We start from the raw sequence: 25,120 nt of genomic DNA, 5'->3' as shown, positions 1-25,120 counted from the left end.
CGCGCCGTGCCCGGGCCAAAGCGAAAGCAAGTGAGAGCCTTGCTGGGGGACGGGAGCGAGCAGAAAGCCAGCCGGACGGCGGGGGCGAGGAGGCGGAGAGAGGAGCGGGACTACACCTTGGCTCAACCTGTCGGAAGATCAAATCCAGGGAGCGCTGGGAGTTGCGGGGGTGGGAGAGGGGAGGACACGATGCCCGATGGAACTGATACCCGTTTGTTGATGCTGGCTTTCCGGGAAGACTAGGGTTAGCGAGCGGAATACTTGCAATCTTTTCAAACTGGAAGCTTCAAACTCCCGATGTCTTAATCCAAACAGTTTCGATGGTGCTGAACATTGAGCTCCTCTCAGGTGGGTAAGGGGCAGGTGTTTTATTCTTATAGAAAGCTTTCATACCGCCCCTGGGAGCAGGAGACCCTGTCTGAAGATGTGCTGCCCTGTACTCGCTCTTGCTTTCTGTCTACTGTGGGCTGCCCCTGCAAACCTGGGTCAAGTTCAGCTCAACAGCTCTTGGACTGTGGTTTCCCCTGAGCCAGCTGCGAGGGGACGGGGAGTTAGTGGAGCTGTGTCTGAGCAGGGACGTGAGGATGGTGCAGAGCCTGCACTGAGTAACCTCCAGCAGAGAGGAGAGGATCCTGCCTGGTGGCCTTTCAGTGAGACACTGGACATTGGCGAGCACCCATGGGACAAGTCAAAGTACCTCCGCAAGATTGCAGCCGAGAACCATCCCGAGCCAATTTTACAAGGATTTCCGGGGAGACACGGCTCCGGACACAGCCAGTCTCAACATGAAAAGAAGAAAGAAGCCATCACCAGTGGATATCGGCATTCCGGGAAGGATGGACCTTTCCAAATGAGCATGTCCAGGTTTAAGAGGGGAGCAGATGGCATTGAAAACACTGACCGAATAAGAGGCAAAAGTAAGAAGCGACAGAAGGGTACAACTTCTCCCATTCACAACTCCACGGGGCCCGGCGGGTTGCAGTTTACCCTGGAGCAGGAGGCTGCTCCCTTGTATCTCAATACATCAGCAGAGAGCTCCAACACACACACCAGGACTGGGGGATTCCTCAACACTTCCAGGGACTTTGTCTTGGAGGCTGCTCCGGCCCTCCTGCCTGTACAGGCACCAGGCAAGAGGCGCTCCTTGAAGAACGCTTTCTACCCTGTGACCGAGGACTCCTATGGGGCTTACGCTGTTATGTGTCTCTCCATTGTCATATTTGTGATTGGGATCATGGCAAACCTATCCATCATGTGCATTGTCTGCCACAACTACTACATGAGGAGTATCTCCAACTCGCTGTTGGCCAATCTGGCTTTCTGGGACTTCCTCATCATCTTTTTCTGTCTTCCTCTGGTCATATTTCATGAGCTGACTAAAAAGTGGCTGCTTGGAGATCTTTCCTGCAAGGTGATCCCTTATCTAGAGGTGAGCAATTTAAAAAGAGAACAACCTTCCCAGACATGAATGCATTTTACACGCAGTTTGATGCTAACTCGCGCACTCTTTAAACATGTAAATCAATGCGTAAATATTATAAAATTATTCATTCCTCCGTTCTGGGCCTCGCCAGCAAGGTCAATGCTCATCCCTCGTTGGCCTTGAGAAGGTGGTGATCAGCCGCCTCCTTGAACGGCTGCAGTCCCTGTACAATTTACACCCAAGTGCTGTTCTGTAAATCTGCCCTGGAGATCTAAGGACTCCATGAGCACTTTTTTGACTGGAGCTATTCACCATATGCTGATGTGAGACGGCCTGCTCCAGACAATCTCTCATTGTTACCATTTGGGGCTGGGTGAAGACCTATTCTGGAGCTATACTGACTGCTGTGATAGTAATGCTGCAAAACGGCAACTACTTGACCTGAACTTTTAAACACAGCCGTAAAATGTGGTTATACAATCCTAATGGACAGCAGAATTCAAACACCTGGTACACGTGTTAAAAAGAAGGCAATGCCAGCACCAAATACCCCAAAATGAAAATACACAGCAAGTCAGTCAGTTCCTGAGCTGCTTTAATGTCTCAAGGGAACTTAAATCAAAACTGATGTTTAGACATTGTTATGCACCATTGCTGAAAAGAGGCAGCTTCATTAGTGAATAGAATAATGTGCTGCTTAAAGTTATTATCTTGCTTCATCTCAGTTTCCTTGGTAACAATGTCAGGGAAAATAGCTTGTCCATTCACCTGCCTTGTTACATTAAGCTAGATGTTATCATTTAAATTAATAATTAGCATTAATCACTCTGAATTCACAGTCTAGCAGCCTTACACAAATAAGATGCAGGCACAAACTTACATTTGCTTCCACCTGTCCTATGGTTAATTATGAAAATAGGTATGTTGTGTAAATAGGATAAGCTGATATATTGCTGTTTGTGGGCTAATTTATATTAGTAATATGACAGCAAGACAAGGCACCCAAGCACAAAATGCCAATCAGCATTGATCCATCCTGTTAAATGATCTCAGAGTGAAATAAGACAGAATTAATTACATGTTTTACTGGTAACACTAGGGAGGATGCAAGCTAATTGCTGAATAAATGTGTCGATTAAAACCCATAATAGTTTTAAAGTGATCCTGTCTCAGTGATTCTTAACTGGTAAAATGAACCATGGATTTGTGTTCCAGCCCTGTTAAAAAAGGGATCCAGGAACCTCGTCCAGTTTCAGTGTAGGAGTCAGTCATTGCTGCTTCCAGTTTGACTGCTGTACAAGCCTCCATTAGTGTGCCAGATAGAACAGATATTGCCTAACAATACACTTTCTCATTTAGTGTTCTTAGACAAAAACAGAATTACCTGGAAAAACTCAGCAGGTCTGGCAGCATCAATGGAGAAGAAATCAGTTAACGTTTTGAGTCTTCATGACCCTTCGGCAGAACTGAGTATAGTTAGCGAAACGTTAACTGATTTCTTCTCCACCGATGCTGCCAGACCTGCTGAGTTTTTCCAGGTAATTCTGTTTTTGTTTTGGATTTCCAGCATCCGCAGTAGCTTTTAGCTTTTTGTTTTTATCTTAGTGTTCTTAGAGATCTGTCAGGTGCATTTTATTTTAATACTTGACACGTTGTTGACACCTCTGGTTTAGAACTTTGGCAAACACTTTATTTCTTTATTTCAACTCTTTTCTTCTCCGCCGATGCTGCCAGACCTGCTGAGTTTTTCCAGGCAATTCTGTTTTTGTTTTTACTTTATTTCAATCATCATTTTCCAACAAAGGCAGGGACGTGAAATGTGAGGCTCAAATAAGGCAACTTCTACACTGCCCCTGCCTTAACACAATACTTTCAAATAGTGAAAGCTTGATATGCACAGCTTGAACAGTAGCATTTTTAATGCAATTTTATTTTCTGAAAACTGTGGCCTGACCTGGCACCTGGCTTCATGTAAATCAGCACTTCAGCACCCTGCCCACTGGCAGATAGAGCTGGGAAGAGACAAATCCGATCCTTTGTGCATTTTCTAACAGAAGGGATCGGTGAGGGAGGTTAATGAATGGCAGTCAGAAGTGGGAACTGGTTGATTCCTCCCACACCCCCCTCCCCTCCCCGCTGCCCACTCATCGCCCGAGGGCAGGAACACAATTGCAGAGATTGCTTCAGCACACCAGAAAACTTCACCACATGGAGAAATGAGTTGTCAAAATAATTTCAGCAGTAAATTGCAAAGCTGAAACTAAAATATCATCCTTTTGTCGATGTCTTTTAATATTTGGGCAGGGACAAGGAGACACACAAGTGTCAAGATGTAGATTGTCATCTTCATTTCCATCGCTAATGTAAGCTATCTTCCTAGTTATGAGTTTTATTAATATTCCAGGGGCAATCAGAGAAATGTTTCATTCCATTGCAAAGGCAGCAGTACATAAAACGTTCAAAGTTAAATGTCAGTTTATTATTTTTTTTAAAGAACAGTAGACTGCCATGTGCAGTGCCTGACTTGGATGTGTCTGAAGTCTTGGATCTTGACTTCCCTACGTCATCCTACGAATGGTCTTGGAGGTTTAGCCTAGCAGGGGAGTGTAGCTACGTCATATACCCTAGACCGGAGCGGTCCTCTTCTAGCGACCGAGGGACACAAATGGAGCTGTGAGGGAAGGGAGATACCCGCCTAGCCAGCCAAATCAGCCGAATCAATCCTAGCGATCATTGGGGTGACAGATGCCACACCAGACATGATAATTTTCTGACATAGAAGACAGTCCATACAGCAGCTGCCTGACTGATTTCTTCCCTCTCACTTCATGCAGCCACCATAATAAACCCGCCCCATTAATTGGTGCCAGTTAACTGCACACAGATCAACCTTCAGCAGTACAAATATCAGCACCTGTAACCCAATTAGCCTAGCCCAACATTCATCTCACAATAATTCGCAATAGAACCCACAGCATCAAACATACAAAATGGGATGAATTAAATTGGTCTGGAAAATGTATAAATTAGATTGACACTTTGGGGCAAGTGCAAACTGTTCAGAGTGCTTTTATTTTTCCTACCAAATTTCTGGACAAATACAATATCAACATGGAGTGGATGGGTTAACACATGCCAATATGGCACAAGGACCTTGACTACAGTCTGGTATCTTTCAGCCAGTTAAATGCATGAAGACTACTCTGATAGTTATAACATGTTGAAAAGTGGGTAATTCAGATTAATATCTGTGCATCTCGGCTATAGCACCATTTCTATCAACATAAATTCTGTCATGGCATCTAATTGTATTGAATGGCCTGAATGGTTTTGTACGTATATTTGTCTAGCAGAATTTGTCAATTTTTGAGTGAAGAACTTCTTCTTGATATCTGTTCTGAATGTACTTTTCACCAATTTCCGATTATGCACTTTATCCTGATGTTTGGAAGTAATATTATTTTAAAGTAATAATCTTAATTCACAGAATCACAGAATTGTTTCTGCACAGAAGGAGGCCATTTGGCCCAATGTGTCTGCACCAGCTCTCCGAGCAACTCACCTGGTACCATTCTCCCGCCTTCTCCTCGTAACCCTGTGCACTCTTCCTTTCAGATAACAGTCTAATTCCCTTCTGAATGCTTCAGTTGAACCTGCCTCCACCACACTCTGAGGCAGAGCATTCCAAACCTTAACCACTGACTGCATGAAAAAGTTCTCTCTCATATCACTTTTGCTTCTTTTACTAATTACTTTAAACATGTGTTTTCGCATTCTCGATCCATTCATGAGTGGGAACAGTTTTTCCTTACCTACACTGTCCAGACCCCTCATGAATTTGAATACCTCTATCAAATCTCCTTTCAACCTTCTTTTCTCGAAGGAAAACATTCCTAACGTCTCCAACCTACGTTAATAACTGAAGTCCATCATCCCTGGAACCATTCTCATGAATCTTTTCTGTACCCTCTCTAAGGCCTTCACATCCTTCCTAAAGTGCGGCATCCATCTTATTCACCTTAATTACGCTATTTAATAATTAATATACCCACATGATATCCACCCATTGTTAACCGACTCCTTTCTAGGCTGGAAAACTTAAGTTGCTCGTAATTTTTCCTTATAATAAAAGAATAAAATATATAAGGGTGCAATATAATCATTAGTTTATTTTCATGGCTCATTCCTTTACACATGACAAGAGTCTTGCGCTTTTTCTAACATTTCTGATGCAAGTTCATTTTGTAACATATTGATCACAATTGAGCACAGCGCTTTAAAGTGAGGTCAAGCCCATGCATTGTAAAGCCTTAGCATTGAGCAGACTCCTAATTAGAAATCCCAGCTTTATAAAATTGCTTTGTTGCAGTATCTGACTGACTGGCAGCAAAAAGAGAGAACTTCTACATTAATAGTCATTATATTCTACATATCTTACACTTTCAAATTAGTTAGAGGTCATACATGCCAATAGGATTGAGGCCAATAGGTACCAGGTTGGATCTTTTCCCGGTGATAAATTAGTTGATCTCTGCTAGGGAGGCAGAAAATGAGCCGGGATATCTTGCTAACTAGTAATGTGGATGTCAGGTGAGGACAGAATCAGAGGTGGTTACAATGCTGTTGAATAGCTGAGTCAGTGACATGGACTTTCTGCTATAATAAAAGCAGAAAATGCTGGGAAAACTCAGCAGTTCTGGTGGCATCTGTGGAGAGAGAAACAGAGGGCAGAATTTTTCTGTCGGCGTGCAGGGGGCGGGACCTGCACACCGACGCATAAAATGACGCGCGGTGATGTTGGGCAAGCATCCCGAAGTCACCGCGTGCCATTGCGATATTTCGCTGGGCGGGCGCGTGACTATGTCCGTTGCGTGGCCGCCAGTCATTACCGGGCCAATTAAGGTAGTTATGGCTCCAATTGCCCTGGATTTTAAGGCGTCCATGCGATATTTGGCTCGTTGCATGGGCTCAATGGGCAGGCAGCTATCTGAAACTTTCATGAAGCTCATCCATGGGCGGGAAAGAGGGATCATTGTTTTTGCGAATCCAGACATTTAACGATTAGTGCTCAGAAGTTATTGAAAGTTGCGTGCGTGAGGTGGAGAAGTCCAACACATAGTAACTGCTTGGACTGCACTCATTACCTTCAGGTCAGCACTTTTCAGTGAGGATTTGTTTTGGGGCCTGTAGGTTTCAGCAAACCTCCCTGAGCCTGGGAATGGAAGGTGAACTCTCCACTGGAGGCACCTCATCTGAGGAGGAAGGGAGGGCTAGAAGGGGGAGGAGTCAGGAGTGCACATTAGCCTCCAGGGGAGTCACCTTTGGAAGGACAGGCGCAGGCACAAGGGGCGCAGAACCAAGAGGTAGTCCAAGGCAGAAGGGGCCGCAGAAGACGCCACTATCCTGCTGCCACGGTATACAGGCGACAAAGCAGCTACCTCAATATCACTGAGGTGCAATGCCAATGGAGGCTCCATCTGTCAAGGGAGACAGTCAATGCTATGGGCAGAATTTTCCCCTTGGCGATTTGGGGCCCGCACGCCGACGGGAAAATGACGCGGGATTACATCGGGAGGAACCCCCGACATCATCCCGGTCCATTTAAATATTGAGGAAGGCGGGCGGACAGCGAAATCAGCTGTCCACCCGCCGACCTCTCAATGGCCAATTAAGGCCATTGACAGGCTAATTAACCTTGTTAAAGACGCTGCCCGTCCAACCTTAAGGCTGGTGGGCAAGCCAGGAGCCCCAGCGGGCTCCAGATTATTCATGAAACTTCATCCACTGGCGGGATGAAGTTTCATGTCCTTTTTTTTTAAATTTAATAAACTTTGTGTGTTTCTTATTAACATGTCCCATCTTGTGTGACATTGCCACATGAGGGGGACATGTTAATAATTTTAATATTTCTCTATTTTTTGACTTTTCTTACCTGTCAGTAAACTCCCCGAGACAGCACTTTGCCTCAGGGAGCAGTGCGCTCTTTTGTGCGGATGTGCGAAAGAGCGCACTTTGACAGATGGGGAAACCCCTCCACCGTCCGCACAGGAAGCGCATAGCACTCCTGTCGGGCAGGCCTTAATTGGCCAGCCCACTCAAAATAGCGGCGGTCCCCGTTTCGGCGGCGGAGTTCGGCTGCCCACCCACCAAGGTAAAAATTCTGGCCTATCTGTTTAGACGATTGGTCCAGAGATATCAGCTAACTGGGTGGGTAGACACCCCATGCCCGTCTCTCTAAAGGTCACATCTGCCCTCAACTTCTATGCCTCTGGCTCTTTCCAGGGCTCAGTGGATGATCTCTGCGGTGTCTCCCAGTTGGCTGTCCACACTTGTGTCAAGCAGGTTACAGACGCTCTGTTCAGGCATGCACTGACCTTCATCCACTACCACTGGGACGAGGCCAGCCAGACACAACGAGTCGGAGGCTTTGCAGCGATTGCTGGCTTCCCCCGTGTCCAGGGTGCAATAGACTGCACACATGTGGATATCAAGGCGCCAGCAGGTGAGCCCGGTGCCTTTGTCAACAGGAAGGGCTTCCACTCCATGAACGTGCAGATAGTGTGTGATCACAGGATGCTGATTCTACAAGTCTGTGCAAGGTACCCAGGCAGCTCCCACGACGCCTACATCCTCAGACACTTCCAGATGCCGGGGCTCTTCAGTGCTCTGGCTCGGCTGGATGGATGGCTGCTGGGTGATGAGAGCTATTCTCTCAGAAGGTGGCTCATGACACCTCTCCACCATCCAAGAACAGAAGCTGAGCAGCGCTACAATAGGAGCCACACCTCCACAAGGGCTGTGGTGGAGAGAGCCATCGGTCTTCTCCAAATGCATTTCCGATGCCTGGACCATTCCAGGGGTGCACTCCAGTACCCCCCAGATTGAGTGTCGCTGATAGTGGTTGCATGCTGCGCCCTGCACAACCTAGCTCTGCAAAGGGGGAACACTGTGGACGAAGATGTCAACGGAGTGGCTGGAGCTGAGCGTGATGAGTCCAGCAGTGAGTCCAAGGATGAGCACGCACAGGGAAATGCTGAGGGGGCACACACTGACGCGGGCAAACTCCAGGGAGGCAGGGACACCCGGGACGCTCTAATCCAAAGAACCTTTAGCTAGCACAGCACATATGAATGTGCAACACAAGCCTGGCATGTACCCTCCAGCCTGGAGACCTCATCTGTCTGGATAGGAGGATTGGTAATGGGCGCCGTGAATAAATCTGAAAGACACACAAATCATTCATCAAATCTCAGGAATCCATGCACCATTCCAAAAAAAGAGGAATCCACAGTTATTTGAGACAACATTAATTTAATATTGTGACCAAAGTCTCATCAAATTACAGAAATCAAAATGTGTTGGACTTCACACAAAGTTCTAATCAACTCTTGGTTGGCGGGGGGGGGGGGAAACAGAAAACCACCAGTGATGAACCCGGGATGTGCCTAAGGTGCCTTCATCTTTCGTTTGCAGGTGCTACGTCTTTATGGTGCCCCGTCGCTGGTAGTGGCATCTGAGACAGCCTGCTCTCTCTCATGTTCTGTTGGCCTCGATGACCTTGGTGGACGTCCTCTGGCCCATTGAGCCTGTGATGCACCCGCCTGGGACGGAGCTGCCAGCTCCGCAACTGGCATCTGCCCAGTCGTCGCAGCCTCATTGGGTGCCTCGGTCACTGGCAGAGGGGCGGAGGAGCTGCTGCCCTCATCCGCAGCACCTTAAGAGGTGCCAGCAGAGATGACAGGCAACTGCTCTGCTGATGTGAGGTCCATTTGGCCCTCCCTGCTCACCGTAGCTGGATGGGCACCGAGGTGGGATACCTGGTGGCCAAACCACCGCCCACACGGGCACTGACCAGATGAGGTCAGAGCCCCTGTGAGGGCGCGCAGGTCCGAGCGCAACCCCAGGAACCCCTGATCCTGTCCCTGGAGCTGCCTCTCCATGAGAGTTGCCAATCTCTCCATGGAGGAAGCTTGGCGCTCAGCCATGATGCTCAATGCATCGACCACGGCCCGGGTAGACTCCTCTACCACTGACACCAAGCCAAGCAGAGCCTCATGTATCTCCACCAGATGTTGCTGAGCACCCGGCCGCATGTCAGCATTTGGCTGCATCGCCCACAACTCCAGAGGCTCATCTGCCACAGACTGAGCATGTGCCTGGGCCCCTTCAGTCCTCCGACTGCTGGCGCCATCAGCACTCTCTGTCTCTGCCAGCTGCTCCAGCGACTGTGAAGTGCCCTCACTGCTGTGACCTGGGACACTAGCCGAAGATATGATGCCCACTGAGGTGCCAGTATCTGCACTGTTGCTTGCCTGGCAGAGATGGTGTGACGCTTCCAATGGTGCAACTTCATGCTCCTCAGGTGCCGTGCTGTTCCTGCTCCCAGCCGTGCGCCGATGATGCTGAAAGGAAGAGTAAGGACATTCGATCAGTTAGCCTGCGGGCAATGTCAATTTACATGCCCATCCCCCGGCTCATCAAACGCTCATCATTCCAACAGCACTGGGCAAGCCATGTTGGTAACGTCACTCACTCAACAATCAGCAATGGCACGGATGTTGGGAGACTACTGGTGACATGAGTGTGGCCATACATAGCTGCCCGTGGAGCCCCAACCTCTCCAGCTCCAGTGGACCTGGGCGCATGCTGCCTCTCCAGGTCCAGCGCCTCCTGCTCATAGCGACTGAGCATCAACATCTGAGCTGGCCCACCGCCAGTCCTCAGCCGCTCGGTGCTGTTATAAGAATTCTTCTGCAAATGAAAAATTGCGTTGATAAGTGATACTTGTACCGTCAATCTCCTCGCGGCCAGCCCACCCCAAGCCCTGTTGGCCACTGCAGGTCTGCAGTGCATCCTTCCCCCGCTGGTGGCTAGCACTCACGCTACTATGCCTGGTCCTTTCCCGCGCCCATATGCTGCCTTCATCACAGTTGGGAGCACACAGTTGTACCTGCCGTGGCAAGGAGGCACAATGACGTGGAGCGCAGAGGGTAGCAGATCCATCTGTGCCACAGGACCTTGAAGATCCCCTCACATCGTGTCATCACCCTGACTTCCACATGTTTTGGAGTTCGACCAGTGCGCCTGGGTGTAGCTCCTCCAGGTTGAACCCAACACAGTCATGTGGGTGTCACTGCACCACATGCTGCGGGTGCAGAACTCGTCTCATCACAACCCTCTCATGCTGAACGCATAGACAATCTCTGGTAGGCCGCCCAACTAAGGACACATGCCGTCACTACCTCACTGCACTCAGGCCACTCATACATGGGTGGTCTGCCAGCGGGGGAGAAGGTTACATGATGGGTGCAGTGAACGATGCCAACATGCTACTCACCCTTCCCGTGCACAGCAGGTTATTGAAGCGCTGGTGGCACTGGGTCCATGAGCGCCACACCACATCGTGGGAGCTCACAATTTCTGCGACCTCCTCCCACGCATGCTTGGTCAAGTTGGGTGGCCTCCTCCTCCTGTCCTTGGGGACAAGCACATCCCACCGTGCTGCCACCTCCTCAAGGAGGGCAGCAAGGCATTCATCAGAAAACCTGGGCACACACTGACCACCGGCCCTACCCTCCTGCATGTCTCTTTCTGATTTGCCTTGGCCCCAGCCTCTGGCCATGTACAGCAGCCTTGGTGCGGCTGCAGCTTGGCCTTTAAACAGGCTGCCGGGTCGCCATTGGACCCGGCGGCGATTGCCGTTCCGCGTGCACCTGCTCACTCCCGCCATCCCCGGGAGTCGCCAAACACGCTGGGCAGGCCTTAATTGGCCCACCCGAGCAAAATGGCGGCACGGTCCCAATCGGGATGCGCCCTCCAGTGCCTGCACCCACACTCCCCGCCCAATATGGGGAAAATTCTCCCTCGAGTTAACGTTTCGAGCCTGTGACTCTTCAGAGCTGAAGAGAGATAGGCTTTCTGCTTCTGAGCTCACCAACTTGTCATTAAAGCAAACGGGCAGAAGAGTGTAGACTTGTGTGCACAAAAGCAGAAAACCCCAACCTTTGCCTATACATACGCTCGAAGATCGATCCCTTTGTTGCGGTACTGGTGTCGAGTGCCAATGGAGTCATACACCAACATGGATCACTTCTTTCAGAAAAGGGGGAGTGAAATGGGAGAAAATCTGAGAGGAGGGAAATGGAATGTTGTTAAATCCATATGCACATCAAATGGCCTCACACATGCTTTAAAGTACATGACAATGTCTGAATTTGCATACCTTTAATGATAAACAAAGGAACATGAGTAGTAATAGAAAATTTAAAGAAGCAATGTGTAATCAATTGTGCTTGCTTACTTAAATTATAATCATAAAACTGTGCAGATGAAATTCTTCCTCCAAGTAACTTTAGTGAAGAAGTGTGAGTTTGGGTATGATCTGAGTCACCCATTGCTTTCAGTCAGCTTCAGTTTTCCCCCTCTTGCTGTGTATGTTGTGAAGGGGTACTTAACAAGATTGGTGTTTGTCTCGGTGTGTGTCCCTGGGAACAGCCCGTAGAGCACAGAGTCCTGTGTCACAGAACTGCTCGGGATGAACCTTGACAGAAACCACTGCATCTCTCTCCAGACCTTCTTTGCAAAGGCACAATCTACAAGGAGAGGATCATCAACTCGGTGAAAGACGCTCTTTGGTCTGCCCGAAACTTGTTGGTCTTCCAGCGCAAAGAGTTGTCCCTGACCGAGTGTTGCAGACTGGCACATTCCAAAGTCCAGGACTCCGTGCTGAGGGACGCACTAAAGCTTGGGGCAGCTGCCACAAAGGCGCAATGGGGAAGAGTCGCTACCTTTCTGCCACAGTGCACCGAGGGACTGGGAACTGTGTAGAGCCCCTCAGGCTGTACAGCTCAAAATGAATGTCTGCAAATGATTGTAATATTCATTGTTTGTACTGATGCACCTTGTGATACATGTTGTAAAAGTTGAACCTGATTGTACTTTTGTGATGGTGATTTTGAAATGGTTTGGAATGTGGTTGAAGATATTTTATGAATAAAGTATATTTTTGCAAAAAAAAAGGTACTTAACAAGACTGGATTTGTACAACGGTGATTTCTTGTCACTAAGGCAAAGATACGTGCCTCAGTTCAAATAAAGTGCTGGATTTTAACTAAGTTATGACTTCTACATGGAAAAAGAAATAGGGCGGAATCATCCTAGATTTGCAGTAAGTGCAGTAGCGGGCGGGGAAAACGATGTTTTATCTGTCGGCCGCAATAGCAGCTTCTCACGCCATATCGTCCCAAACCCGCCACATTAATTGTGCATTCCTGGAAGTACGCCATTTCCACGGCGGGCGGCTGCAATTCGCCTGCCAGGCCATCACGTCGCTGCTTCATCACCCCGGGCGCCACATTTAAAGTACAGCCACACGCACACCTCTCAGTGCTTCTAGCCCAGGATTGCTGCAAATAAGACATGGCCATGAAAGGCAAGAAAACTGCAGCCCCCAGGTTTAGTGATGCATCCCTCGAGCGTCTTTTGGACGCTGTGGAGGCCAGTTGTGATGTCCTCTACCCCTGCTGTGGCCGCAGGAGGGGCAGTAACATTACCACTCCGGCTTGGCAGGCGGTGGCAGTGATGATCAGTACCAATGCGACACAGAAGAGGTTGGCCATCCAATGCAAATAGAGGATGAATGATCTCATATGTGCCACCAGGGTAAGGCAACCATCTCATCACTCTAAACTCACACACTCAAGCCCATCACACATTCACTGGCATCTCACTCACTGCCAGCTCAAGGGACATTACCATTCACTCTCTCATACCTTCACCTCCATCTGGCCTCATCTGCTCTGGAGACTACCTCCTCAGCCCTCACCATCTTGAGGCCACTTGCACAGGTCAACTTCTGCCCCTGCACAAACCCTGGGATGCCCCGCCTTCGTCAGTAGAGCCCTCACCCTTGCCTTAGGCCACTTCACCCCCTTCCCCAAGCAACCCCTAGCCCTGCAGTCATACAAAGCCACCCCTGCCTTACAGCTGGTCTGGTAGGTAGAGACCTGCCCATGAGCCCCCCTAAAAGTGATATGGTGCTGCCTGTGAAGCCTGGCGCTGATGACCACGAGTGCTGCCCAAAGCAAGGTAGGCAAACAAACCTCAAAGTCCCGAGCGAAGTGCAGCTCGCCAGGTGCACGTCACTTATGTGCAGTTGTAGGCAGATGATCCAGCTGGGGGGAATGAATCCGACGGGCTGGCCTTATGATGATATGTGTCACAATGAGATTCCCGATGTCCGATGGCAGCTAACACGGCCGCCATCGACGGGCTGAACGGATGATCGCAAACCAGTTTCACACTGTCGTGAAACCAATTTCTGGCCTTCTCGCCATACTTTCCACTCATGTCGCTGAGCACTCCTGACCCAATGGGCATGGATGATTCCGCACATAGTATAAAGAAAAAGAAACCAATACCTAAAAAGGATGGAGCTTAATCTTGTCCCGCTCTCCCCACCCCTGCAAATGAAATATTATCTATGATTCAAAGCTTTACAGTGGACAGGGTTTAAAGCAACCATTTGCAGGCCAGTAAGATTGTGACATTTGTAATTTATACATTTGGTATTGTTTCGACCAGTCCCAGGCATGGTCCCCTGACTTGTTAACTTTCCAAACGGGACCCCAATTTTGTTCTTCTCTTGGGTGAGGAGGAATGAGCTGGCTCTCCTCCTTTATTCCACTTCCTCTGCTCGCAACAAGATTAATTTAAAAGGGATCCCTTCCCCATGGATACCTTTTCCCAGTCCAAATGCATTTATATTTTAGAAGGAGCCAATTCAACCAAGCTTTCTTGAGTCGGAGAGAGTAAGTTTATAAGTTACTAAAAACTCAAGAAAAATAATAAAAATTCAACTCTCATGCACACAGATCAGAAATGAGAAGTTAAGAGTCCAAATGAAAGTTTAAAAAGATGTACGAATCAGTCTTTGGCTTGTCCGTGAGGCATAGATGACGATACATTGTGGCCATTAAGTTGGGTGGTTCCGGTAGAGCTGACTTTGGAGACACTTGGTTCTGTAGGATAGCTGAAGAAGCTGTTCTGTTACCTTTTGGATTGTGGCTTCTGCTGCCTTGCCTCCAGCAATGGAGAGTGAGACTTCATCTGCAGCTGCAGGAGCGACCAGTAGATCATCTTGCTTTCACACACACAGCACACTAGCGCTGCTCTGCATCTAGCTTTTTAACCCATTTTCCTCTGTCTTTTCTGTAAGGGAAAAAAACCATGTCTTGCGCCCAGAGTCTGTGTTCTTTGATCTCTGACCAGTTTACACATTCTGAGATACGAATCAATAGGATTTGGATTTTAAATGACTGCTGAGATGTGGTAATCAGTCTTCTGTCTCCGCAACCACAAGAGATTAAAATTTAGTCTTTTGCATCTTTCCTATCTCTCTTTCAAATGTTTCTGCTTGAAGAAGGCCATGACACCATTTCAGGTGTGACATTATCAGCCATCTTTTGCTCAGTGTCCTTGCTTGTATTTCTTTAAAAACACACACGTCTTCCTTAAAAAGTTCAATATGCCTGTAAGTAATTCATGGCTGTAATTGGCTTTTCATGAAAGCATTCTCTATCATCTCTATAAAATCTGAAGTCTATTCAATGTAAATACAGTACACTATTTTGTACCTTGTAATCATCAGATAGGTTCTATTTAATTGGATTGAGTGAGAAGTGCATCTCCCTTTTTCTGTCATTATGCCTGACTGGAGTGTTGAAACATTTGAAGAATTATTAGCAGAACTATTCAAATTTCTGCTGAAGGGGGTACTGTCATACAAACGAACTATCAATATTAGAGACCAAGTCAGTTGAAGTATTTTTCTTTTATTTATGTGTTGAATTAACAAGTTCCCTTCTGAAATTTTATTTGAAGCTGAGGGACTCCCTAATGTCACACATACCCATCATACTAGAATTCAGCGACATCCACCTTGTTCCCAACCCATTGCACTTCACAAAGAAGCAAAACATAAGCATAACTTATAAGTGAATATTTTAAAAATTGTTTTATTTAAAAAATATGCCCTTGAAGATGCTTTTGAAGATGTGACTGATTGAGGATTAAAGATCAGTCCTGTTCTGTCAGAGAAGTCTGAGTTTGCATATCTCCTTTCTATTTTATGCTGTGCGATGCTTGTGGGCTGCTTCATTGATTAAATCATTGACTGTCAAAATTTAATAAATTTACTACTTCCAGTTTTTTAAATTTATTCTTGGAATACAGGAGTCACTAGCGAGGCCAGCATTTATTGCCATTCCCTAGTTGCCTGTGAGAAGGCTGTGGTGAGCCACCTTCTTGAACTGTCGCAGTCTGTGTGGTGAAAGTGCTGTTAGGGAGGGAGTCCCTCCCTATCTATAAGTCAGGATGGTATAAAATATAGAATAATAGAAGCTTACAGCATTGAAGAAGGCCATTCCGCCTACTGTGTCTGCGCCAGCCATCAAGGAGCCATCTAGCCTCATTCCACTTTTCAGCTCTTGGTCTGTACTATAGCCTTGCAGGCTACGGCAAGTGCATACCCAAGTGTTACTTAAATGTTTTGAGCGTTTCGGCCTCTTTCACCCTTCCAGTCAGTGAGTTCCAGACTTCCACCACCCACTGGATGAAAAACTTTTCCCTCAAATCCTTCTGAATCTCTTACCTCTTGAATCTATCCCTCTTATTATGGAACCTTCAACTAATGGGAATAGAGCCTTGCTATCCATTTTATCTAGACCACTCGTACATGATATGGATTGTGACTTGGAGCGGAACTTGGAAGTGGGGGTGTTCCCATGCATCCCCTGCCCTTGTTCTTCTAGGTGGTGAAAATCATAGGTTTGGAAAGTACTGTCAAAGAAGCCTTGGCAAGATGCTACAGTGCATCTTATAAATGGTACACACTGCAGTTACAGTGCCAGGGTGGAGGGATTGTATATTTAAGATGATGGATGGACCATGTTCTAAGTCAGTTCTTGTGAAAGCATTTAGCATAAAATACTATGCAGACCAACGATCTTTAAAATGCAGATTTTGGGAAAAAGTAAAATGAACGATTTGGAACAGTACAGTAATAAACCACTAGATGTGATGCATGGTATGAAGTCTTTGACAAAGTTTTACGGTGGGTATATATTTTTTTATTCATTCATGGGATGTGGGCTTTGCTGGCTTTATTGCCCATCCCTAGTTGCCCTTAAGAAGGTGGTGGTGAGCTGCCTTCTTGAACCGTTGCCGTTCATGTGATGTAAGTACACCCACAGTGCTGATGGAAGGGAGTTCCAGGATTTATACCCAGCATCAGTGAAAGAATGGCGATATATTTCCAAGTCAGGGTGGTGAGTGACTTGGAGGGGAACTGCCAGGTGGTGGTGTTCCCATCTATCTGCTGCCCTTGTCCTTCTAGATGGTAGTGGTCATGGGTTTGGAAGGTGCTGTCTAAGGAGCCTTGGTGAATTCCTGCAGTGCATTTTGAAGATGGTACACACTGTGCTACTGTGCGTCGGTGGAGGGAGTGAATGTTTGTGGATGGGGTGCCAATCAAGCGGGCTGCTTTGCCCTGGATGGTTTCAAGCTTCTTGAGTGTTGTGGGAGCTGCACTCATCCAGGCAAGTGGGGAGTATTCCATCACACTCCTGACTTGTGCCTTGTAGATGGTTGTTATTACCGAGCAGTTGATAAAGCTGAGTTATTTTTTAAAATCCCAGAGGGAAACTTTAAACAACTGTCAAACCTATAATTTTAAGCGTTATGTTTGAGATGCAACCCTAAATACAGACCACCAGTTCTTGACAGGTTTCATATTAAGCTAAATGAAACATTTTATTAATTTACACAAGTTAAATATATACACTTGGCTACAAATTACTACGATCATAATTTTTAACAAATTCCCAAACTAATGTCCAGTAAGGCAACAGCAACCCAAGGACTTAACCAGACACCAGGCAAAGCATTTTCACCTTACAAATTCAAATCGAGGTTCTTTTCACTTTGGTTCCTGTGGAGACAGTTGTAAGCTTATTGCTACTTTGATCTTACATTGCCTCTCCTCGACATACACACAACGGTTGTCTTGTTATATCTAGCACGGCTCATTGAATGTAAATTTTCATTGTATCACCAGCCTCTTCTAACATTAAAACCCCTTTCATAGTACCAATTTTGTTAGCAATATAACATATTGCTTGGTCTCTGCTCGCTAGGTGCCAGCTTTACCCCACTTCTTGAATGCTCTATTCAAAAAATGCAAATACACTCTACCTCTCTTTTTACATCTCAAAACTAGTACACATCAAAGCACCCAGACTTGCTGACATTAATCCAATTAAGGCACACCCACAGACTAAACCTCTATTTTAAAAGAAAAATATTTTCCAATGATATTATATCCATTTAATGGCATCGTGTTAATGGTGGACAGGCTTTGGGGAGTCAGGAGGTGAGTTACCTGCCGCATGATTCCTAGCCTCTGACCTGCTCTTGTAGCCACAGTATTTATATGGCTAGTCCAGTTCAGTTTCTGGTCAATTGTAACCCCCCAGGGCTTTGATATTGGGGGATTCAGTGATGGTAATGCCATTGAATGTCAAGGGGCAATGGTTAGATTCTCTCTTGTTGGAGATGGTCATTGCCTGGCACTTGTGTGGCATGAATGTTACTTGCCATTTGTCAGCTCAAGCCTGGAAATTGTCCAAGTCTTGCTGCATTTGGACATGGACTGCTTTAGTATCTGAGGAGTCGCGAATGGTGCTGAACATTGTGCAATCATCAGCGAACATCCCCACTTCTGACCTTATGATGGAAGGATGGTCATTGATGAAGCAGCTGAAGGTGGTTGGGTCAAGGACACAATGCTGAGGAACTCCTGCAGTGATGTCCTGGAGCTGAGATAACTGAATCACAATCATCTTCCTTTGTGCTAGGCATGACTCCAACCAGTGGAGAGTTTACCTCCTGGTTCCCATTGACTCCAGTTAGGGTTCCTTGATGCCACACTCGGTCAAATGTGGCCTTGATGTCAAGGGCACTTGCTCTCACCTTACCTTGGGAGTTCAGCGCTTTTGTCCATGTTTGAACCAATGAGGTAATGAGGTCAGGAGCTGAGTGGCCCTGGCAGAACACAACTGGGCGTCAGTGAGCAGGTTATTTCTAAGCAAGTGCCACTTGATAGCACTGTTGATGACCCCTTCCATCACTTTACTGATGATCGAGAGTAGACTGATGAGGCGGTAATTGGCCGAGTTAGATTTGTCCTGCTTTTTGTGTACAGGGCATATCTGGACAATTTTCCACATTGCTGGATAGATGCCAGTGTTGGAAGTGTACTGGAGCAGCTTATTACTGTGACTTATTATTGTGCGTTAATTGGTTGTTGTGTTCCCTACATTACAACATGACTAAACTTTGAAAATAACTAATTGACTGTGAAGCACTTTGGGAGCTGCTGAGGTTAAGACAAGTGCTATATAAACAGAAGTTCTTCCTTTAGGAAACCTTTTAGTGGTCATATCTGCGGAAAAGGCAGTGTTGAATTTTCCTTTTTAACATTTCCAACCTCCCCAAAAGTATTTTACTTTTAGTTTCCTTTTTGTGGTGAAATCACCATCTGCAGTATTAACAAACATGTTAACCTGGATAAAATAACGAGTTCAATACATTCATTAAAATAACAAAGGAATCTTAACATGTTCATATATACATTATAGTGTAATTTCACCATTTATCTAACATTTTGTATTTCTTTGTAATTATTCCCCCATTTTTTGATCTGTCGATTTAGCAGGGCTAAGCTTCCAAGTTGACAGATGGCCTGCACCAAACTGCCACCAGTTGCAAGCCAACGATGGTGCTAGGGTTTCTAGCCAGTGCACATGCTGGTGGGGGAGGATTGTTGGTGGATGTGCACTAGGAGTACCAGCCAATGGGGGATGTTAGGATTACCCAGACCCAGGATATTCCTTCCTCTATGAGGCTGCACCAAGTCTCCAATCAATGGATAGATTTTCAACTTGCCACCCATTTGAAAAACTACCAGCTTCCAATTTTCTCTAACAGACAGCGGAACCTGAACCACAGCACCAGTTTTAGGCCAGGATTAAGTCTGACTTGATATCTCCTCATTCATTTCAGCGAAGACCAGAGTTATGATCAGCTCTACTCTGAGGCTTTAAGCATTAGTGCTCTAACACTCCAGAATGACAGTGGACACAGTAGTGTGTGGTTACGTTACTGAATTTATAATCCTCGTATGCCATTTCAAGAATTTGAATTCAGTTTGAAAAAAATATCCATATCAGTGAAAGTGACCATGAAACTGTTGAACTATTGTTATAAAAAGAACAACAGGTTCACTTATTAGGTGACAAGGCATGCCAACTTTATCCAGTCTGACATGTGTGTGACTCCATTCCCACACCACTATGGCTGACTCTTAACTGCTTGTTGTAGTGGACAGGCAAGCTGCTCATTTGTATAAAGCTGTGAATTGCAAGGACTATTAGGATGGGCAATATATGCTGAGCAGGTAAGCGATGCCCATACACTGAGAATGAAGAAAACTCTGAACCAGCCTGTTCAGTTTTTAAATTTTCTTTAAGGAGCCCAGCTCAGACACTATTTAATTTAATGGGGATAGTTAAGGGGCCTTCTGTACGGTAAAGGCACTTGTGCCCACCCTCCCAACACACAGAAATTATTACAAAGTACCACAGAGTACTTACATCAGTGAAAAAAGACACTTAGCTCAATAGGTCCACACCAATACTTATACTCCACATAAGCCTCCTCCCACCCCTCTTTATCGAACCCCCATCAACATACCCTTCTGTAACTTTCTCCCTCTTGTGCCTGTCTAGCTCCCCCTTGACACCAATGAAGGACTGGGATTAAGAAAGAGTCCTTCCATTTTATGAATAAACACTTACAATTGAGGATTACCCCTTAATGTTTTTTGCTTAAAACTATATTCAAAAATACTTGCAAAGATTACTGTAAAGATAAAACTGCATTGAGATAAAATAATATGTATATATACATGCATATAAAATGAGTAATGTCTGATTTACATTTAAATTATGAGCACTAAAGTTTGTCAGGAACTGTAAAATTTATTAATATCTAGCAAAATCAATAAGTAAATAATCCTCATAGACTCATTTTTTATGGTATCAGGGATGAGGGACAAGCTGGAGTTGTTCTCCTTTGTAGAGAAGAGCAAGGCAGATCTAACAATATCATGAAGAGTTTTGATTAAATAGATGAGGACAAACTCTTTCCAATGGCACACAGATTCAAGGTTGTTGGCAAAAGAACCAGAGGCGACATGAAGAAAGTTTTTTTTTACACAGTGAGTGGTTTTGACCTCTCATGTGCTGCCTGAAAGGGTAGTGGAAGCAGATTCAATAATAACTCTCAATAGAAAATTGGATAAATAATTAAAGGAAAAAGGTTTGCTGGGCTATGGGAAAAGGACAAGATAGTGGGAATAATTAGATAACTCTTTTGAAGAGCTGGCACATGTGTGACGGTCTAATTGACCTCCTTCTCTACTGTATGATTCTCTGATCTTCATTCTTCAGTGGGAAAGACACTCGCATTGTTAATCAGGAAACTGCTGTGAAAGTATCTTGCAAAAGAGCTTTTTGTACTTATGATCCACAACTATAATCTGGCCAGGATTAAATGTTTCTACCTTCCCACGAAGTTGGCCAATATTGTTAAAATATTGCTAAATAAAGTACAAAAAAACCCCTTAGAAAACCAAAATAAAAAATGGGATTAAGTAATGGTGGATGTTGATCCTCTCTGATTAACTTTTCTTATTAGTAGTAGTGATGGTGGTAGACTCTTCATTGTTCAAGTATGACCAAGTTGTAAAGGATTGCAAAGGTCACAATTTACAACTAAACCTAAGCTAGGGAGTTTGATTATGGTGTAGGCAGGGTGCATTGCCCCCACTCTCCTAGAGGCAAGGAGGATTCCAGATGTCAGGTAGCTTGGCAACTGCATCACAATGGGGCAAGGCAAGGAGGCAGGCCCCAAGAACTACCTCAGCCCATAGAGGAATTGAACCCACACTGTTGGCATTACTCTGCAACACACTCTTAACCAGCTCTTCAACTGAACTGTTCTTAGTGCCACATTAAATAATATTCTACCCATAATATTTTTCTCTTCTCCTTTTCTTTGACAGGTTGCTTCCCTCGGAGTCACCACTTTCACTTTGTGTGCACTGTGCATTGACAGGTTCAGAGCAGCCACCAACGTGCAGATGTACTATGAGATGATTGAGAACTGCTCATCGACAACAGCCAAGCTGGCCGTCATCTGGGTGGGCGCCATGTTACTAGCACTTCCTGAGATTGCTCTTCGGCAGTTGATAACAGAGGAGGTGGCAGCCTCCGATGTAACTGTAGACCGCTGTGTTGTGAAGATATCGCCTAAGTTACCAGACTCTCTCTACGTGCTGGCACTGACATATGACAGTGCCAAGATGTGGTGGTACTTTGGTTGCTATTTCTGTTTGCCCACCCTCTTCACAATTGGCAGCTCCATTGTGACAGCTAGAAAAATCAGAAAGGCTGAGAAGTCCTGTGCCAGAGGCAATAAACGTCAGATTCAGCTTGAAGGCCAGATGAACTGCACAGTGGTGGCCTTGACCATTCTCTATGGGTTCTGTATCATCCCCGAAAACATCTGCAATATTGTGACTGCCTACATGGTTACTGGGGTCTCCCAGCAAACAGTGGATCTTCTGCAGCTCATCAGTCAGTTCCTTTTGTTCTTCAAGTCTTGTGTGACCCCAGTGGTCCTCTTCTGCCTGTGCAAACCATTCAGCCGGGCCTTTTTGGACTGCTGCTGCTGCTGTTGTGAGGAATGTGGTCCAAAGTCGTCCACTGTTGCAAGCGACGACAACGACAATGAATTTACCACAGAACTTGAGCTCTCTCCATTCAGCACAATACGGCGGGAAATGTCCACCTATACCTCAGTGGCAACGCACTGCTGAAAAACTTGGTACATCTTACTTTGACAAGATATAATGCCCCATCATAGTGGACAAGTGTCCCTTTTTTCCACGTTTCAACATCCTTTGGAAACAAACTAGATGGATCCCTGCCAATAGAGCTCAAACTTATCAAAATGCTTTATTGCTATTCCTCAATTTTGCAAGGGAGTCCGATAATGAGAAGATAACTGGCTGTTAGTTTCCAGAGTTGCATTGTAACACATACAAAACTGTACATCATGGTTGTAAATGAGGAGAAATCTGTGGTAGAAATACAATTTGGGATGGTTTCCATAACTTCGGTTTGAATTAATAAAAGCAGTGTTACATAAGGTTTAAGTCAAATTCCACCAGAGTTCCAAGTTAACATCATATGGTCCTTAATCCTTGGGTGTGAAGAAAGCTTAAAAATTAAGTTTGTGACATGTGATGTGCATAGGGAATAGTAAGGACTAGCTAATGTACTGTATTTTGCTCTATAGTAACTGCAGCCAGTTGTTGTACATTGAATATCTGAAGTTTGTAAGATTTATTATTGGAAGCTGTATACACAGAGAGAATAAGTGCTGATTGTCCTGATGTTGACAACATTCTGTTCTTGTTTTGTAATGTTGGTTTTGTAATAATGGAGAGAAGTAAGTTGTAAATCGTAAATGTCGTTTTTAAAAAAAATTTTCCTCATTAAGAACTCCATAACTATTTGGAAATTGTGTTTTAAAAAAAAAACACTTAATTCCCTGCAAATAAAACATTGAATTAAACAAAATAAACTATTTCATTCAGTAAACCCAGCTCTCACCACGGTGCATTGCCAGTTTCAGACAGCTGGCTGCAACATATGTTTTTAAACCAGCGGTCTGTGCACCTTTGGGGATCTTCAAGGGCAACAGGATGGAATCTGTTTGTATGGGCTGGTCATATGAGAGCAAAGTTTCTCAAAAATTCTGTAATTTAAGAGGTGATTTAACTAAAGTTTTTTAAAAAAAATAATGTGGAGTTTTGATAGAGTCGGTATGAGCCAGAATTTTACATTCTGCGGGCGGGCGCCATTAATTGGCCAGCCGGTGTAGGATCGCGGGTGGGGGCCAATCGCAGGCGGAAGCACATTTTGCGTCCACTTCCGGGCCTGCCAATTGCATACACCCGGCGATGGAAGAATTCAGGCCATGGAGGAACTGTTTCCACTAGCAGGGGCTTCAGCCAGCAACCAGAGGGCACAAACGTAAAATAATTGTCAAATTAGCCAGGGATAAGATTACAGTTTTTTTTTAAGCCGTAAGTTATTACGATCTGGAATTCGCTGTCTGAAAGTGTAATAGAAGCAGTTTCAATATTAATTTTCAAAAGGAAAATAGATATATATTCGAGAAAGAATCTGTAGCACTTGGAGAAAAAGCAGGGGGATAAGACTAATTACACAGCTCTTTTTTACACAGGCACGATGGGCCAAACAGACTCCTTCTGTGGTCCACAACTTTATGTTACGGTAGCAAACACAGACAAATGCCACATTGGCCCTGATATTAACAGGGAGGTCAGGAAATTGTTGAGGAGCATGGTAGCACGTAGAAAACCTGGCAAGGCTGGGCACTTAGAGGCCATGCTCATCTTAGGGCCTTGTTAAAATAACCTGCTGCAGACTCCCACAAGACAGCAGGCCAAATTTTCAGCCTGGCCAATGGTCAGCTGCACCATCAAGCATCAGGAGGTTCCAGCCAGTGACCTGTGGGATAGTCCCCAGTAGTAGTAGATGGGAGCAGTAGCTCCGAGCCACCATCAGGAATGGGGTGAAAGGGGTATCAGTGATTGGGTCCCAGTGTTGGGGAACAGAAGTCTGGACCGTGATTGGGGCTGAGGGAGGCCGAATGTTTGCTGGTGACACCTGGTGCGAGTACTCAAGCTCCTCTGGGCCCACAAGGAGTGCTAAAGGAGCAGTCCTCTGGCAATCACTTTGGGCAGTCAGTATCTCCTGCATTGAACCTGCTGCCAGGCAGTCCAGAGCTCAGGCCTCCCCGACACTCAGTTAAATTTAAGCTGTCATGCCCATGATGTCTTCAGGTCATGACTTTGGAATATTATTTTGGCCCCTGCCTGCCTTTTGCAGGAACCTCTTTGATAGCCTAGTTTGTGTTTGTTCAAGTTTAAACAGTCAGGAATGAGGTCAAGTTTGGTGTTGGATTGCTCCAGCTCGATATTTTCATGTTCTCCCTACCACCGGGAGGTTTGGGATGTTAAAATCAAGGCCATTATTCCTGTTGCTATGTATGTACTAGTTAAAAACATTTTCAACAATGATAGCATTCTTTTACTTGAGAGAGAAAACACTATCTTTCAGATGGTAGGATAGAGTGTTGCTGAGAGTACGCCAGTCTATGTATAAGGACACTAAGATGCCTAACTTTTTACAAGGCTCATCTGGAAGGCTCAAAACAAATACAGGAAGTCCATAGGAGTTTATTAGTATACACAGGGAGTCCCCTCACACAGTTTGAAAACCATTGGGCTGTGCATTGAACATGTTGATAAGTTTGGTTCTGAAATATGTTGATGGGGACTTTTATTGTCTGTGATGGTAGCCACACTGTACCCCTGTCCTTGATGACTGTTTCTGTGCCACAGCTTACCTTCCACCCATTTCAATATAACATGTGAATGTGAGACTTGAGACTTTGCCAGCTGCTAATGGTTGGACTGGTCAT

General features: G+C 45.6%; 1 protein-coding gene across 1 annotated transcript; it reads left to right on the top strand.

Moving 5' to 3' along the window:
* The first annotated feature begins 218 nt into the window (after positions 1-218).
* On the top strand, positions 219-23,191 carry LOC144696733 (prosaposin receptor GPR37-like). Its single transcript, XM_078568397.1, has 2 exons — positions 219-1,429; positions 21,606-23,191. Exons 1-2 carry the CDS (start codon positions 425-427, stop codon positions 22,419-22,421), a joined length of 1,821 nt encoding a protein of 606 aa, XP_078424523.1. The 5' UTR covers positions 219-424; the 3' UTR covers positions 22,422-23,191.
* The last annotated feature ends 1,929 nt before the right edge of the window (positions 23,192-25,120 follow it).

Source organism: Cetorhinus maximus, chromosome 22 (assembly GCF_964194155.1).
Source record: "Cetorhinus maximus chromosome 22, sCetMax3.hap1.1, whole genome shotgun sequence".
Classification (NCBI taxonomy): domain Eukaryota; kingdom Metazoa; phylum Chordata; class Chondrichthyes; order Lamniformes; family Cetorhinidae; genus Cetorhinus; species Cetorhinus maximus.
This window is presented reverse-complemented; position numbering and strand designations above follow the sequence as displayed.